Consider the following 19,323-nt stretch of genomic DNA (forward strand, 5'->3'; position numbering starts at 1 on the left):
GGTCGTATTTGAAGTTAACTCGCCTAACATAAAATACAAGACGGTAATAATATGCCTTGGTATTGAACGATACGAGAGATGGACCGCGTGGAGGGTTTTTAGTGGTATTTAGTTTGTTTTTGTTTGAAAAGGAATTAATTCTTGATTCTGGATCAAAAAACGATTTTTAAATGGATTAGGAGCATTGGAATTTAAAATACGTAATCGGATAAGTGACGGGTCGCTGAACATTTGCACCGTATTAAATAAGGTATAGAGTTTGTGTTCGTGTGATAACGATAACGTGCAGTTTGTTTGGTGTTGAGATATCTTCCAATTGGCTCTACCTGTAGGCAGACCCAGTAGGTGATCGTTCCCACCAAATGGTGGCGATAGTCCGATATTTTGTATACATATTCACATAAACTAGTAAGTACTTATGAAGAACAATGACCATACGACACCATGCATTTTCTTGCCGACTATACTACTGGTAAAGGCATTTGACATTTACACAATGACGTTAGGTTTTAATGATGTGCAGGAAGATTATTTACTTTACAACAAAACAAAAATACTAGAATTCATATTTCTTCCATGGTTTACCCCTATACAGTGAAATAGATTTTGTCTTAATTTAGCACCTCAACACTGCCTCGAAGACCTTAGCATCATTTATGGTCATTCTTCCGTTTATAAGTTGAAAATGCTACTTCCCTTATCCTCTAATACCATCTTAATTGTTATGTCACCACTATGAAATATTTCTGGTGCCCAAATAAATCTGCTAGAATGATAGAGATATGGACCTATTAGGGCCTAACAACGGTACTGGTCTAACACTATATCCAAAAGGCAGTGATGATGAAACGGCAACCTATGTTTTTTATCATTCATTCGTTATGAGGTCAGAAAAAACTCTCTAATTTTGTAAATGACATTGAGTACAGGAAAGGAAAGAATGCCAATAGCTAATTCTAACTTCAAAGTCCACAAGGTTCGATTTTGCTTACATTTCAAAATTAAAGAATAAAAAAATATATATATATCTATATTTTAGATTTTTGCACTCTGCAATTTTTCGGATTTTCAGCAGAATGCAGCGAGACGATTTGCTCTTCAAACGGCGAGACGATTTGCTCTTCAAACGGCTCTCAATTTTTACGTCTGTAAAACTGATATAATAACCCTAAAAAGTATTAACTTATTGTTTCGGAAACGTAGTGGGTCTTTTCAAATTGTTATTAAAATAACTCATTTTTAGTTTTAGTTAATATATAAGTCGCTGTATCAGAAGGAATGAATAGGTTGATACACCGCCGGATACTGGGGCTGATGTTGATGTTCGTGTGTGTGATAACCGCAGTACATCTCGGTAACCAGTTCGGTATGTGGATGGTTCAGCAACAAGAGGTCATATCAACCACGCCCATCCCTACTACACGACGACCAACGACAACAGCACGTCCAACGACAACTACAACCGAACCGGTACACATTTCAATTAATAAGTTCACATTATGTGTCTTTTCCCAGTATTTATAGATATTTATGCATTTAAATACTTGCTCTTCCAACATTAAATGTAACACGCTAGCTGTACATCCTATTATCACTTAAAACAGGACATTGGAATTGTACTCAGTTACGATGTGGTCTTTTATTTTAACAAGTATACCATTTTCTATAAAAGAATGCAAAATTTTTACAATTCAATATTGGAGTAAAATGTATGATTTTCCCTGGATATCTGTCCAAAACATTCGAAAACAGCCACCATGTACATATTTGTGTAATATTTTGCTCTGTCTCGGAGACTACCGTTTAGAACGAAAGGGGTTCATATTCAAAATTATCCTTTTTATAATGTTCTTGATATATCTTAATCATTTTTCTATCGCTATTTATCAAACACTTTTTCCCACGTTCATGTCCTTAGTCAGCATGCTATGTTATGTTTCTTTTGGTTCTTTTTTGTGATAGAAATGTAATGTATATGTCCTGTCAAATTTATGTTGATATCCCATGTATTTGTAAATGTGTTATATGCAAAAAATGGCGATTTTTTTCTAAAAATCATAAAAAAATATATCTCTCCTCTCACATAGCCAGCAGAATTCCCCGGTCGGCCGTCCTTGTATTCCGTAATACCGGAGGAGTCGAGGCTACGGACCTTTGAACTGAACTCTTTAGAAGACTTCTATCACAGGTATCGCTCTCAAAGCTATCATAATACAGCGGTATCTGGGCATTTAACCACATAATGACTGCATTTGTTCAGTACATATTTCCAAATAAATGTCAGTCAAAGAAGAAATATCAGCGATAACATTGAATCCTAACAAACATGTTCTAATTACTGGAAAGAAAGAAATATACTGTTGATAGACATGTTTAATTCACCTTTTAGTATGCACTCAATGCACCCAATGACATATACAACAATATAAACTCAAACTTACTCAATGAACCCAATGACATATACAACAATATAAACTCAAACTTACTCAATGAACCCAATGACATATACACCTATATAAAGTCAAACTTACTCAATGAACCCAATGACATATACAACAATATAAACTCAAACTTACTCAATGAACCCAATGACATATACAACAATATAAACTCAAACTTACTCAATGAACCCAATGACATATACAATAATATAAACTCAAACTTACTCAATGAACCCAATGACATATACAACAATATGAACTCAAACTTACTCAATGAACCCAATGACATATACAATAATATAAACTCAAACTTACTCAATGAACCCAATGACATATACAATAATATAAACTCAACCTTACTCAATGAACCCAATGACATATACAACAATATAAACTCAAACTTACTCAATGAACCCAATGACATATACAACAATATAAACTCAAACTTACTCAATGAACCCAATGACATATACAACAATATAAACTCAAACTTACTCAATGAACCCAATGACATATACAACAATATAAACTCAAACTTACCCAATGAACCTATTGATATATACAACAATATAAACTCAAACTTACTCAATGAACCTAATGACATATACAACAATATAAACTCAAACTTACTCAATGAGCCCAATGACATATACAACAATATAAACTCAAACTTACTCAATGAACCCAATGACATATACAACAATATAAACTCAAACTTACTCAATGAACCCAATGACATATACAATAATATAAACTCAAACTTACTCAATGAACCAATTGACATATACAACGATATAAACTCAAACTTACTCAATGAACCCAATGACATATACAACAATATAAACTCAAACTTACTCAATGAACCAATTGACATATACAACAATATAAACTCAAACTTACTCAATGAACCAATTGACATATACAACAATATAAACTCAAACTTACTCAATGAACCCAATGACATATACAACAATATAAACTCAAACTTACTCAATGAACCTAATGACATATACAACAATATAAACTCAAACTTACTCAATGAACCCAATGACATATACAACAATATAAACTCAAACTTACTCAATGAACCCAATGACATATTACAACAATATAAACTCAAACTTACTCAATGAACCAATTGACATATACAACAATATAAACTCAAACTTACTCAATGAACCCAATGACATATACAACAATATAAACTCAAACTTACTCAATGAAACCAATTGACATATACAAAATATAAACTCAAACTTACTCAATGAACCCAATGACATATACAACAATATAAACTCAAACTTACTCAATGAACCCAATGACATATACACAATATAAACTCAAACTTACTCAATGAACCCAATGACATATACAACAATATAAACTCAAACTTACTCAATGAACCCAATGACATATACAACAATATAAACTCAAACTTACTCAATGAACCCAATGACATATACACCTATATAAACTCAAACTTACTCAATGAACCCAATGACATATACAACAATATAAACTCAAACTTACTCAATGAACCCAATGACATATACAACAATATAAACTCAAACTTACTCAATGAACCCAATGACATATACAACAATATAAACTCAAACTTACTCAATGAACCCAATGACATATACAACAATATAAACTCAAACTTACTCAATGAACCCAATGACATATACAACAATATAAACTCAAACTTACTCAATGAACCCAATGACATATACAACAATATAAACTCAAACTTACTCAATGAACCCAAGGCATATACAAAAACATGAACTCAAACTTACTCAATGAACCCAATGACATATACAACAATATAAACTCAAACTTACTCAATGAACCCAATGACATATACAACAATATAAACTCAAACTTACTCAATGAACCCAATGACATATACAACAATATAAACTCAAACTTACTCAATGAACCCAATGACATATACAACAATATAAACTCAAACTTACTCAATGAACCAAATGACATATACAACAATATAAACTCAAACTTACCCAATGAACCTAATGACATATACAACAATATAAACTCAAACTTACTCAATGAACCCAATGACATATTCAACAATATAAACTCAAACTAACTCAATGAACCCAATGACATATACACCTATATGAAGTCAAACTTACTCAATGAACCCAATGACATATACAACAATATAAACTCAAACTTACTCAATGAACCCAATGACATATACAACAATATGAACTCAAACTTACTCAACGAACTCAATGTCATATACTACAATATAAACTCAAACTTACTCAATGAACCCAATGACATATACAACAATATGAACTCAAACTTACTCAATGAACCCAATGACATATACAATAATATAAACTCAAACTTACTCAATGAACCAAATGACATATACAATAATATAAACTCAACCTTACTCAATGAACCCAATGACATATACAACAATATAAACTCAAACTTACTCAATGAACCCAATGACATATACAACAATATAAACTCAAACTTACTCAATGAACCCAATGACATATACAACAATATAAACTCAAACTTACTCAATGAACCCAATGACATATACAACAATATAAACTCAAACTTACCCAATGAACCCTATTGATATATACAACAATATAAACTCAAACTTACTCAATGAACCTAATGACATATACAACAATATAAACTCAAACTTACTCAATGAGCCCAATGACATATACAACAATATAAACTCAAACTTACTCAATGAACCCAATGACATATACAACAATATAAACTCAAACTTACTCAATGAACCCAATGACATATACAACAATATAAACTCAAACTTACTCAATGAACCAATGACATATACAACAATATAAACTCAAACTTACTCAATGAACCCAATGACATATACAACAATATAAACTCAAACTTACTCAATGAACCAATTGACATATACAACAATATAAACTCAAACTTACTCAATGAACCAATTGACATATACAACAATATAAACTCAAACTTACTCAATGAACCCAATGACATATACAACAATATAAACTCAAACTTACTCAATGAACCCAATGACATATACAACAATATAAACTCAAACTTACTCAATGAACCCAATGACATATACAACAATATAAACTCAAACTTACTCAATGAACCCAATGACATATACAACAATATAAACTCAAACTTACTCAATGAACCAATTGACATATACAACAATATAAACTCAAACTTACTCAATGAACCAATGACATATACAACAATATAAACTCAAACTTACTCAATGAACCCAATGACATATACAACAATATAAACTCAAACTTACTCAATGAACCCAATGACATATACAACAATATAAACTCAAACTTACTCAATGAACCCAATGACATATACAACAATATAAACTCAAACTTACTCAATGAACCCAATGACATATACAACAATATAAACTCAAACTTACTCAATGAACCCAATGACATATACAACAATATAAACTCAAACTTACTCAATGAACCCAATGACATATACAACAATATAAACTCAAACTTACTCAATGAACCAATGACATATACAACAAATATAAACTCAAACTTACTCAATGAACCCAATGACATATACAACAATATAAACTCAAACTTACTCAATGAACCCAATGACATATACAACAATATAAACTCAAACTTACTCAATGAACCAATGACATATACAACAATATAAACTCAAACTTACTCAATGAACCCAATGACATATACAACAATATAAACTCAAACTTACTCAATGAACCCAATGACATATACAACAATATAAACTCAAACTTACTCAATGAACCCAATGACATATACAACAATATAAACTCAAACTTACTCAATGAACCCAATGACATATACAACAATATAAACTCAAACTTACTCAATGAACCCAATGACATATACAACAATATAAACTCAAACTTACTCAATGAACCAATGACATATACAACAATATAAACTCAAACTTACTCAATGAACCCAATGACATATACAACAATATAAACTCAAACTTACTCAATGAACCCAATGACATATACAACAATATAAACTCAAACTTACTCAATGAACCCAATGACATATACAACAATATAAACTCAAACTTACTCAATGAACCCAATGACATATACAACAATATAAACTCAAACTTACTCAATGAACCCAATGACATATACAACAATATAAACTCAAACTTACTCAATGAACCCAATGACATATACAACAATATAAACTCAAACTTACTCAATGAACCCAATGACATATACAACAATATAAACTCAAACTTACTCAATGAACCCAATGACATATACAACAATATAAACTCAAACTTACTCAATGAACCCAATGACATATACAACAATATAAACTCAAACTTACTCAATGAACCCAATGACATATACAACAATATAAACTCAAACTTACTCAATGAACCCAATGACATATACAACAATATAAACTCAAACTTACTCAATGAACCCAATGACATATACAACAATATAAACTCAAACTTACTCAATGAACCCAATGACATATACAACAATATAAACTCAAACTTACTCAATGAACCCAATGACATATACAACAATATAAACTCAAACTTACTCAATGAACCCAATGACATATACACAATATAAACTCAATATCAATAACCCATAAATACAACAAATAAAACTCAAACTTACTCAATGAACCCAATGACATATACAACAATATAAACTCAAACTTACTCAATGAACCCAATGACATATACAACAATATAAACTCAAACTTACTCAATGAACCCATTGACATATACAACAATATAAACTCAAACTTACTCAATGAACCCAATGACATATACAACAATATAAACTCAAACTTACTCAATGAACCCAATGACATATACAACAATATAAACTCAAACTTACTCAATGAACCCAATGACATATACAACAATATAAACTCAAACTTACTCAATGAACCCAATGACATATACAACAATATAAAACTCAAACTTACTCAATGAACCCAATGACATATACAACAATATAAACTCAAACTTACTCAATGAACCCAATGACATATACAACAATATAAACTCAAACTTACTCAATGAACCCAATGACATATACAACAATATAAACTCAAACTTACTCAATGAAACCAATGACATATACAATAATATAAACTCAAACTTACTCAATGAACCCAATGACATATACAACAATATAAACTCAAACTTACTCAATGAACCCAATGACATATACAACAATATAAACTCAAACTTACTCAATGAACCCAATGACATATACAACAATATAAACTCAAACTTACTCAATGAACCCAATGACATATACAACAATATAAACTCAAACTTACTCAATGAACCCAATGACATATACAACAATATAAACTCAAACTTACTCAATGAACCCATTGACATATACAACAATATAAACTCAAACTTACTCAATGAACCCAATGACATATACAACAATATAAACTCAAACTTACTCAATGAACCCAATGACATATACAACAATATAAACTCAAACTTACTCAATGAACCTAATGACATATACAACAATATAAACTCAAACTTACTCAATGAACCTAATGACATATACAACAATATAAACTCAAACTTACTCAATGAACCCAATGACATATACAACAATATAAACTCAAACTTACTCAATGAACCCAATGACATATACAACAATATAAACTCAAACTTACTCAATGAACCCATTGACATATACAACAATATAAACTCACACTTACTCAATGAACCTAATGACATATACACCTATATAAACTCAAACTTACTCAATGAACCCAATGACATATACAACAATATAAACTCAAACTTACTCAATGAACCCAATGACATATACAACAATATAAACTCAAACTTACTCAATGAACCCAATGACATATACAACAATATAAACTCAAACTTACTCAATGAACCCAATGACATATACAACAATATAAACTCAAACTTACTCAATGAACCCATTGACATATACAACAATATGAACTCAAACTTACTCAATGAACCCATTGACATATACAACAATATGAACTCAAACTTACTCAATGAACCCAATGACATATACAACAATATAAACTCAAACTTACTCAATGAACCCAATGACATATACAACAATATAAACTCAAACTTACTCAATGAACCCAATGACATATACAACAATATAAACTCAAACTTACTCAATGAACCCAATGACATATACAACAATATAAACTCAAACTTACTCAATGAACCCAATGACATATACAACAATATACACTCAAAATGTTAACAATTAATATCACCTCATTTTGATAATTTTTTCCCGCCTGAATGATTTGACGATTTTTTTCTATTTGACGATTGAATATTCTTAATCAGAGAACTAGCCTATGTACATTTATTTATGCAATAGACATAAACATTCATTATTCAGATATTGTGAACATTTATTGTTATGTTAAAAAGATTATGAACATCCATGTGACGATGATTTCATGATTTATTTTCAAGCTGTGAGACTTTCGTAAATTGTGTTGTCATTTTCATCAATGCAATACTACTTATATTTTCAAGTTGCGAATTTTATGTATTTTTCGTTTATCCATGTAGTTACCAAGAGAGGGCTAAGTACATTGCTTGTACTTTACCTGTTGCCTAATTTCTTTTGTATTGCCATATGCAATATATACAATAAAATATTCTGAAACCAAGAGGATTTGGCCGGAAATGCTTATTCATGATTTTAAGATTTCCAGTCGAGGGTAAAATAGGATATCAAAGTTCATACTGTAAACAAACGTTTTTTTCGCGGCTACTGAATTGCGCAATTTCCGTTACGGGGATTAAGTTTCAGAGATTTAAAAGTGAATGCAAATACCTTTAATTATTTCAATCGCACAAGAATTGCGGGAGATGTTAATTCGCGAACGTAAACTTTCGCGAATTTACTTTGATTTAAGTTACCTTTTACTGTCTTATAAGTGACTGTCTTATATTAGAGGCACATATAAGACAGTAAAAGGTAGCATATAGGACAGTTACAGGGAATGGTCCCATAATCCGGGAGTTAAAGTACAGACACAACAATAAATGACATCACAACTATGTTTTAATTGTAAATATATTTGATTTTTTATAATTTTTATCATCCTTACTAAAGTGATTGATCGTAGTGATGCTAGCAGACCAAGTTATTGTTGACTTTCAACTCACTACAATGTACATCCTTGTTTATTATGTATTATTCCACATAATGAAAATAACACACAGACCGTAGAAAATTAGTAAATGTTATTTGCCAAAGAATCATGGTATTTTTACCGTTTATTTTTAAGGTCTATCTGTAATTATTGCAAATGTTTTATTGCCATCCACAGGTACGTGACGTCACTGCAGATGCTGTGTCCAGTTCGGGTGCTGGTAGGGGCGATAGGTTCCGGATGGCCAGCGTGCTCTGTGAGGTCAACGCCCGGAAAGAGCTGTACTATGTACTTCATAGCGTAAGTCCACCTCTCATCGGCAATTAAGCATAACTTTCATAAACATGACAACTAGCCAAAATCACAAGACCAGTTTGGGCAAATACCATACAATTAGAAAACTCTCTGTCGACGCATATCGAAGCAATATTAGCACAAGGCCAATTTTTTCTGCGAATCAGCCACATTTTTATTCAGATTAGGCAAATTTGAACAGTTATTAAATTAAATTAACAATTTAACAGCTTAATATACCAATCAAACACCCCTTTAATAAAATAACTAATGACACTTATGGAGAAAACCAAACCAAACAAACAGCATTTCACACAAATTGAATGACATGTTGTGGGTGGTGTGTGTAGGAACAAGGAGTATTGTTGATATCTATATTCCAAGCTTTGTTAATATTATAAACTGTTTTAGAATAAGATTAGTTCGTCAGTGCTTTCCATTTTGACGGTTGTAAATAAACCTTGTCTATTACACCAATTTTCCATTTTCTTCTTGAAATGTTTTACTTACATCTTGTCTTTTGTTTCAGTAACAATTTGGCAGAAAAGCATGAGTTTGAAGCAGCCTTTAGATGCTCTGTAAAAATCATCGATCACAAGTAATTTCAACAATCTTCTTTGCCTCTTTTCTCTTTACTTACTTTTCAACGGTTTAAGGTTATTTTTTACATTTTATCATGATGCGTCATTTATGACGATTTGAACATATTTATTAACAATAAGAAAATGAAAGTTTCCCTCTGTGACTTAGATTAAAACTGAAACCGCAGCATTTATGTTTTCATATGAAGTTCAGAAAATAGTGATCCATGCAACGTTTAAGTTCAGTTGATCAAATTATTTTCTTTAGTTAAAGAATCAAAACGTGTTGATTCCGTAGTTGTAAATGACCTTAGCTGTTAATAGGATGTTGAAACAAAATAAACAAACGAAATAAAAACAAAAGGTTAGACACGATAAATCACGTCCTCTTATTCATTTTGTATAGTACAGAGTTACCTCCCTTACGGATAGATATATCCATTGTGACATCATTTGTTGTGAGCGAAATTCACGTCATGACATTGCATTTTCTATATCTCTGGCATTTGTTTCTCTTCGTTATAGATCGTTCATGACACAGCTTGAGAAGAGCAATGGTACTGGGTCGATCATGATGGAGCTGTCAGCTGAGGTACTATAGTATTAGGGATAAGTTTTTTGTGTGCGTACAAGTAAAGCGACAGTTTTACTAGGTGCTGTTGTTTTCTGCTTCAGTATTTGAATGGAACCAAAAATGTCACAAATACGGTTCAGGCATAATTTTATTCTCCTGCAGAACTAAACTTATTTAAGTCGACCATATACTCTTTGTTTGAACTTGATTGTATTCATGTAAGTCTCCATGCTTTGAAGCTCTGAATCTTCACAGAAAAAAATATTTGCAAGCCTGAATATTTTTGTCATTACACTTAATTATCTATCTCTATAAAGGGGCGAGTCTCTGTGATGCTGACGACCAACAACAAACAGCTAGAGTTTTTCTCTAGTCTAGCGAGAAGGGGCGTCCTCAGGAAGGTAGAGCAAATCTACGTAACTCTTGACGTCACAAATGAGAACACGACGTCACAACAATATATGACGTATCTACAACAAATGAAGGACTTATATTCCAGTGGTTTCAGGATCTATCACTTCAAGAGAATTCATCAGCGAACGTACAGGTCCAATAGGTGGAGAACGGGAGGATACGTCTTGTACTTCGTAAGCAAACACGAATCTATAACATTGCTATATTTAATTATTTTTATATTTGGATTTCCCAAAGGACTAGTGACCGCCAATTGAGGATTTGTTTTTGTTCTGTACCTGTTCTAAAACACTTTAATGTATTTTGTGGATCCGTTTGAGTTCCAAATTTTCGTTCGAAAAGGTTGCCTAATCCGAACTTGATCCAGACTTGTAGTACAGTCCTTGTCTTGTCTTTGTTTATTAAATAAAGTTTAGGATTTATGAGCATCGCGTGGTATTCGTTTCGGAAGTCAAAGTATAAATAATATTTTGTTTAACTAAGAAGATTTTGCTTTGAAAATGTATCATTGTTTCGATGCATTCATATTATAAAAATACAATACTAACATATTAATCATTGCTTCATATAATTGAAAATTATCCCAATGAATTATTATTGAAAATCACGATACTTGTGGTGTTTATTTCCAGATTAGGAATACTGTGAAGGTGTCTCCAGCTCCATTATTACCCCAAGTTAAAATTCTACAGAACATCACAGCCATCCACGGCGCTGCTATCTACCACGAGTAAGTAACCATTGTGTACTAATGTATTATCATATCTTATGAATCCTTTGTGTAAAGTGCGATAGGTAAGAGAGAAATCGAATGAAGAGGAAGAAGACATTTGCAAAAGTCGTAAAAATGCTAAAACATGTTTGTGATAAACTTTCAGTGAACTATCACATTAAACAGTTATTGCAAAGCTAACGCCAACATAAACCCTGCTTTGTCTATATCTGGTCAGCGGATATAGTTGATGTAGTTATATCACTTTGTTAAAATTTTATATGTTTTAAAATATTTGGCCTACGTATAGATATCCTAACTATATTCCAATATATAAAGAAAATGCTATTGAAATGTTCTCTTGCTTGCTACAAAAATGCTAAATCTTGAAATGGTTATTGTTTTCATGAAATAAGCGTGTCCATCCATTCATTACATTCTTAATTTAGTGAAAAATTAAACCCAAAGAATATTTTACTTCTCGCCTTATGAACAAATTACCTCCTATATACCAATATGTCTTGGTATTAAATCGTGATCTAGTAAATTGTGTTTAGAGAATTGGCCTTTTCTGTTTCAGGTATATGTTACAGTCGCAATTCCTATGTAACGAATTAGTCCGTGTGGGCCCAATAGGGAACGGGGGATGGGAAATTTGTAACGATACTGACATTCGACCAGCTTCGGAATGTATAGCCTACTCCATCGGGTGAGTTCCAAACTAAAGATATCTTCATTACAATTTGTTCAAATTAATTTTATTCCTAATTTTGACCGAGTGATTAATGTCACTGGACCTTTATTTACCTGGTTGTTTTCAGGGTTTCTGGATTTATATATTTATTGTATAACATTTGATACTCACACTCAAATTAAGCTATAAATTTGAGCTTTCAAAAATTATATTTTGTTTGTAGAAAATCTTTGATGTTTCTATGTTGATGGTCACAATACTTTAAAATTTTCTTTTTTTTTAATTTTTATTCGTCCTTAATAGCAATCATGAAATCAATCAATAAAAGGCTTCTACAGTCAGCGTAACGGTTCTTGTTTAATATCTTAAGTGTAGATAATGACGTGAGTTAAGCTAAACCTATATCACCCCAACAAAATAGTTTGAAGTACAATTTACGCAGAGTAAAAAGGCCGACTCGCGGTAAATATTCAATTGTAAAAGGCGACTAAATTTGAAATCCTTTGCTTTTTCCCATGAATTTTTTAATACTTAAATTCTTCTACACAGTACCGCACCTTTCGTCTCAAGTGGAATGTTACAATTTTATTACATTACCAAAGACAACAGTATATTATTATAGGGACATGAACATTTATGTAACTGATGGGTTTTGAAGATATGCTCCGCTGAGATAACACTTGAAATATTTCACTAACTTTCGAAAAACACATACCTCCGCATTCACTTCACTAACGCGTACATGAGAATTCGTCCTTACATAAGAGATATTTGATAAGATCTTCAACAAAATAAAATACTAATAACACCAAAACATACCGGTTATGATAACTATATAGGTTAGGGTTATGGTTAGGTTGTCAGCATTTCGAACCGACTATCACTTCGTCACAGAAACGTCCTTTTTGGGGGATGTGGATGTGGCACGGTCGTAGAAGGCGCAGGTATGTTTGGCTAGGCGATTGAGTGTTTTAGATCGTGAGTTCGAAGCTCGGATAGGGCAAATGTCAATAAATTGTCATCCTTTGTTAAATTGTGTTTCTTTGATATGTAACAATTACAGTAATAAATTGTACACATCCCTGTGTAATAGGGTTAACTGCTTTAAAGTCTTTATCTATTGTTCTACCAAGTATATAACATCAACGATAAGTTATTCAACGCATATTTGAGAAAAATATTTTGACACACTTTATTACAGTACTTAAGCAAAAAAAATATCTGTAATGATTGTGTTATATACATGTATATGCCATTCTGGCCAATGTATTGACCTATATATATTTGAATTTCAGGATGAATGAAAACTGGGCATTTGAAATCGACATGATACGAAGGTTTGGATGTACTGTACATTCCTTTGATCAAAAGTAAGTAGCTGCAACAAAGCAAGTACATTTGAACGTCAAGTGGTCATTGCAACATTCATTGTTTTCATCGTGTAAAATATGTTAGAGATAAGCCCGGAATTGTACAATATGTGGTGAGAGAACAGATCTCGGTACCATATTGTACAGTTTTTGGCTTATCTCCATAACTTAGTGTAAGACTCACTTAAAGATGCTCCACCGCTGACAAATGGTATTTTTTCACTATCAAAAACATGAGGAGACGATTTTGTATTTTTCTTCAGTTACAAAAGTACTTTACACCATTACCACAGTAAAAAAGTTTGAGCTTCTAAATTTAATTCAAGTTACAAATATGAAAAATAATTTTATATTATTTTTGTTTAATTAGGCATATATCTACACGATTAAACATCAATTATCGTTCAAATGAAGAATATCATTTATGCTCTGTCGGCGGTGGAGCATTTTAAATATTAACCACATTTCAAATACATGTATATAGGATCTTACATTAGTGTTCATTTCATATGAGATTTTATTAAACGAGTTTAAGAAGTTTTTTAAGAGCCTTGGCGAGCAAAATTAAAACTTCGAGACGAGTTTCATAAAATCGTATATGAAATGAACACATATTTAAGTTACCTTTTATCACATAACTACAAATACCTACATAACAAAGAATTTCACGTCAAAATGTATTCCGAAAATCCAGCAGAGGCATCCATTTAGTCTCGCCCTCCTCGTAATACTAAAGTCATGTCATTTTTCCTGATGTCATTTTATTGTTTCTGTCTGACGTCAAAATGAATATCCAGGCAATGAAAATCGTTCCAGGTCATATTACACAAGTGACATGCGCAAAAATATTACACGGCCGATATCACTGGATATCAGGCAGATTATGTGATAAAATATGTAAGCGTAGATCATTCTAATTTCACGATTTGCGTGATTTTATCTTTTTGCGATAATACACCTGTTAGTTTAATATTTTATGTGCGGGAAGGCCTTTGCGCTAAAAGGTGCTTCGTATAAACGTCCCCCTCCTCACGAAAGGAATACAGATGTTACCCTTTTGGACATATCAGTGATAATAACACTAAAGCGTGTTGATATTTGCCTATTGCGGGTGAATAACTGCCAAATCGTAAAATCTACTAGGCACGAAGACAAACGAAATGTGTGTATATGTGCAATGGGACAGAAATAAACTACATATTTGCAAATTCTATCAAACAATCGCAAAATTGAATATTTTATGCTACATGATTTACACTTGATCAAAATATAGTACTATGTTTATTTTTGTAGATTACTTTAGTTTTTGGTCATCTTACCCGATGGGTCAGGATGACCTATAGTCGTCATGTTTCGTCCGTCATCGTCCGCTGTGCGCCGTGCGCCGTCCGCTGTGCGTTAACTTTTCACATTTTCACTTCCTCTCAAGTTCTGCCAGCGCGATTTAACGGAAACTTGCATGAAATGATCCTGACATAGTCCCGACAAAGTGTTGTTATTTTTCGGGTCGATTCGAAATCCAAGATGGCATCCACAACCGCCATCTTGAATACACATTTTGAACTTTTCTCAAGTTCTATTGGTGCAATTTTGTCTGAAACTTGCATGAATTGATCCTGACATGGTCCGGACAAAGTATTGTTACTTTTCGGGTCGATCCGAAATCCAAGATGGCCGCCACAACCGCCATCTTGAATACAGATTTTAAACTTCTTCTCAAGTTCTACCGGTATGATTTGACTGAAACATGCATGAATTGATCCTGACATGGCCCCAACAATGTGTTGGTATTTTTTCATGTTGATCCAAAATCAAAGATTGCCGTCATAGCTGCCGTCTTGAAAACACATTTTCAAGTTCTACCGGTACTATATGGCTGAAACTTGCATGAAATTATCTCGACATGGTCCCGACAAAGTGTTGCTACATCTCTGCTTGATCCCAAATCGAAAATGGCTCCCATGACACTATATCTAATTAATTTCCTGTATGATATTTGCCAAGGTAGTCAGGTGACCGTTAAGGCCCTTGGGCCTCTTGTTTAAAAAGTAATATTTATATCTCCCTTTGTTTAAGTTAGGATGAATATCTTTGTTTTATGTGTTACTGTTAACCAATGTTTTGTATGGAACAGTCTTCTATAGACCATGCCTGATCACTTCAATATTGTCTTTGTTAATGAAATAGTAAGAAATGAAATTATTGATGGGAAGGGACAAAGACGTATTGTTCAGAAACTCGGAAAATCATTCCGATAATGACCTTGTCTATAAAGACCTTTGAACTCTTCTAGAGTACCCATTAGGTTAGGCTTGATTTGTAACAAGAATGGTGCCGTTTTCTTAATGAATGGAATGTTATCGTTCGATAGATAATTGTTTCTTATTGTTGAAATAGGATGATAATGTTGATCTCCCACGACCATATTTTATTTATAACATTTTTTTTTCATCGTTGTCATGGTTTTTATCAGATTTTTGCTAGATATTTGTACAGATCAAAGCAATGGAACAGACTTCCTTGTTGATAATTAGTTGACGTTCACATTTTATTTCGAAACAATAAACCAGAGAAACAATAGTCTTTTGAAATGGTCTCTGTATTGCGATTCGCGCCGACTGCAGGAGTAGTTTGTTATCGTGGCAATATCAGACAAAAATACCCTAATGGTCTACGATAAAATTGTTTAATTTGTTTTAAGATTTTTTTAGTTTTCTTATTCAAAATATTAACTAATGATTACATTTTTCCTCTGTTGAACGTACTCAATTCATGACTTCCAGAAATTAGTTTTAACTGAAAAATATATGATGTATCTTTTTCGGATGTAATTGTTCTACAAGTCCTTTTATTTTCTTATAAATATTCACTTCATATTAATTAATGACATGATCTAGGACATGGTTACTCAGTTTTATTGGCAAATGATGTGTTAGTACTAGGTTTAATGTTAAATGCTATATAATCCGAGTTTCCTACAAACGAAACTCGAGAGCTAACGACTAACACTATAGTTTGTATATCTATGTCTGGTTTCTTGGCCAGAGATAACAATTACTAACAAAAACATAGAAATGTAATACGATATATGAAATACAAGTGGATTACACCGTGTGAATAGATCTTACGTTTATATTTTATCTTTTTTTTTTATGAATCAACTTTCTACAATATCCAGAGCCGACCTGCCGTCTTACACAAACACAAGCCTAATTAGACGACATTTAATTGGACTGTGGCATGAAGCGACTTTTCTATATAAGAATGGCGGTGAAAAATTCAGGATGGAAACATTGAGGTTAATACGTACAAGACTCGGGCACGAAAAGGTGAACTTCGTTTTGTAATAGTCATAAAAATATATGTAATGTCAATCTTGAAATTGTTATCATTATTAATTAACGGTATGGTAAATAATTTTCAATAAGCAAATGATAAATTTTAGAAAGGATCAAGGGATCTGCTGTCCCCAGCTCGAACTGAGGGTTAACAACAATATAATTTCATAGAAAGGTTTTTCCCCTCACATGCATTACCAGTAACTATTTTTTAAAGTATGAAAATAAAATGGAAAGTATTTTTAAAACAAAAATAATAGCAATCATGATTTGATGTAAAGATAGTTCTTATGCTCGTTTAATAATTTATTTTACTTATGTAAACATTTTATTTGATAAGAAATTTATTTATTTATTTATTTTGAACAGATACCTGTAGATGTTATAAAGATCGACATTGGAGAGGCTGAATGGCACATCCTCCCAAACATAATTGACACGGGATCCCTTCTGGGAGTAAAACAGCTTCTAATCGAGGTTCACGTGGCCATACAAGGAGCCGACATCCGGTTCCGGGAGAAGCTGGTAATCCTCAGGGAGATGTATGACCTGGGGTTCCGTTTGTTCTGGAGTCACCCTAGTGGTGAACCCGGAAAGACTTTCAAGTGTTCAGTGAACCAGAAACACACCACATGTTGTTATGAGTTACACTTTATAAATAAAAGATATATACCATAAAATCACTGTTGATCTGTTTTATTATCCGCAATATTAGTCCTATGACATTATTCAAATTGCTATGCAAACGCATGGTTGTGAATTAGGAAATCATTGATAATAATACTTTAATGAAAATAATACTTCCAAAATAAGACATCTTGATTTTGGCCCAAATCACAAAAAATTAATTTGCTCTTCAAAAAAGGTAAATCAAATAATAACCAATATAACCTGCTGAAACACGCAGTAATACACTCTTTATTATACGAAGAGAAACAAATTAATTACCATATCATAGATAGGGGTTAGGCTTAATTTGTAAAAAGAATGGTGTCGTTTTCTTAATGTATGGAATGTTATCGTTTGATAATGTTGATCTCCCACGACCATGTGTTCTTTATAACATATTTTTTTTTCTTTTAGCGTTGTCATGGTTTTTATCACACTTTTGTTAGATATTTGTACAGATCAAAGCAATGGAACAAACTTCCTTGTTGATAATTAATTGACGTTCACATTTTATTTCGAAACATTAAACCAGAGAAACAATAGTCTTTTGAAATGGTGTCTGTATTGCGATACGCGCCGACTGCATGAGTAGTTTGTTTTCGTGGCAATATCAGACAAAAATATCCTAATGGTCTACGATAAAATTGTTTAATTTGTTTTAATTTTTTTTTTTAGTTTTCTTATTCAAAATATTAACTAATGATTACATATTTCCTCTGTTGAACGTACTCAATTCATGACTTCCAGAAATTAGTTTTAACTGAAAAATATATGATGTATCTTTTTCGGATTTAAGTGTTCTACAAGTCCTTTTATTTTCTTATAAATATCCACTTCATATTAATTAATGACATGATCTAGGACATGGTTACTCAGTTTTATTGGCAAATGACGTGTTAGTACTAGGTTTAATGTTAAATGCTATATAATCCGAGTTTCCTACAAACGAAACTCGAGAGCTAACGACTAACACTATAGTTTGTATATATATG

At 32.1% G+C, this 19,323-nt stretch overlaps 1 protein-coding gene across 1 annotated transcript; it reads left to right on the forward strand.

Moving 5' to 3' along the window:
• Window positions 1-19,019, forward strand: LOC138335135 (uncharacterized). Its single transcript, XM_069284072.1, has 12 exons — window positions 1-250; window positions 1,244-1,470; window positions 2,088-2,188; window positions 9,863-9,985; window positions 10,509-10,577; window positions 11,086-11,152; window positions 11,452-11,721; window positions 12,181-12,278; window positions 12,841-12,969; window positions 14,250-14,324; window positions 17,503-17,653; window positions 18,032-19,019. The coding sequence occupies exons 2-12, from the start codon at window positions 1,279-1,281 to the stop codon at window positions 18,338-18,340; spliced, it is 1,584 nt and encodes a 527-aa protein (XP_069140173.1). The 5' UTR covers window positions 1-250; window positions 1,244-1,278; the 3' UTR covers window positions 18,341-19,019.
• The last annotated feature ends 304 nt before the right edge of the window (window positions 19,020-19,323 follow it).

The sequence above is a fragment of the Argopecten irradians genome, chromosome 11 (assembly GCF_041381155.1).
Source record: "Argopecten irradians isolate NY chromosome 11, Ai_NY, whole genome shotgun sequence".
Taxonomy (NCBI): domain Eukaryota; kingdom Metazoa; phylum Mollusca; class Bivalvia; order Pectinida; family Pectinidae; genus Argopecten; species Argopecten irradians.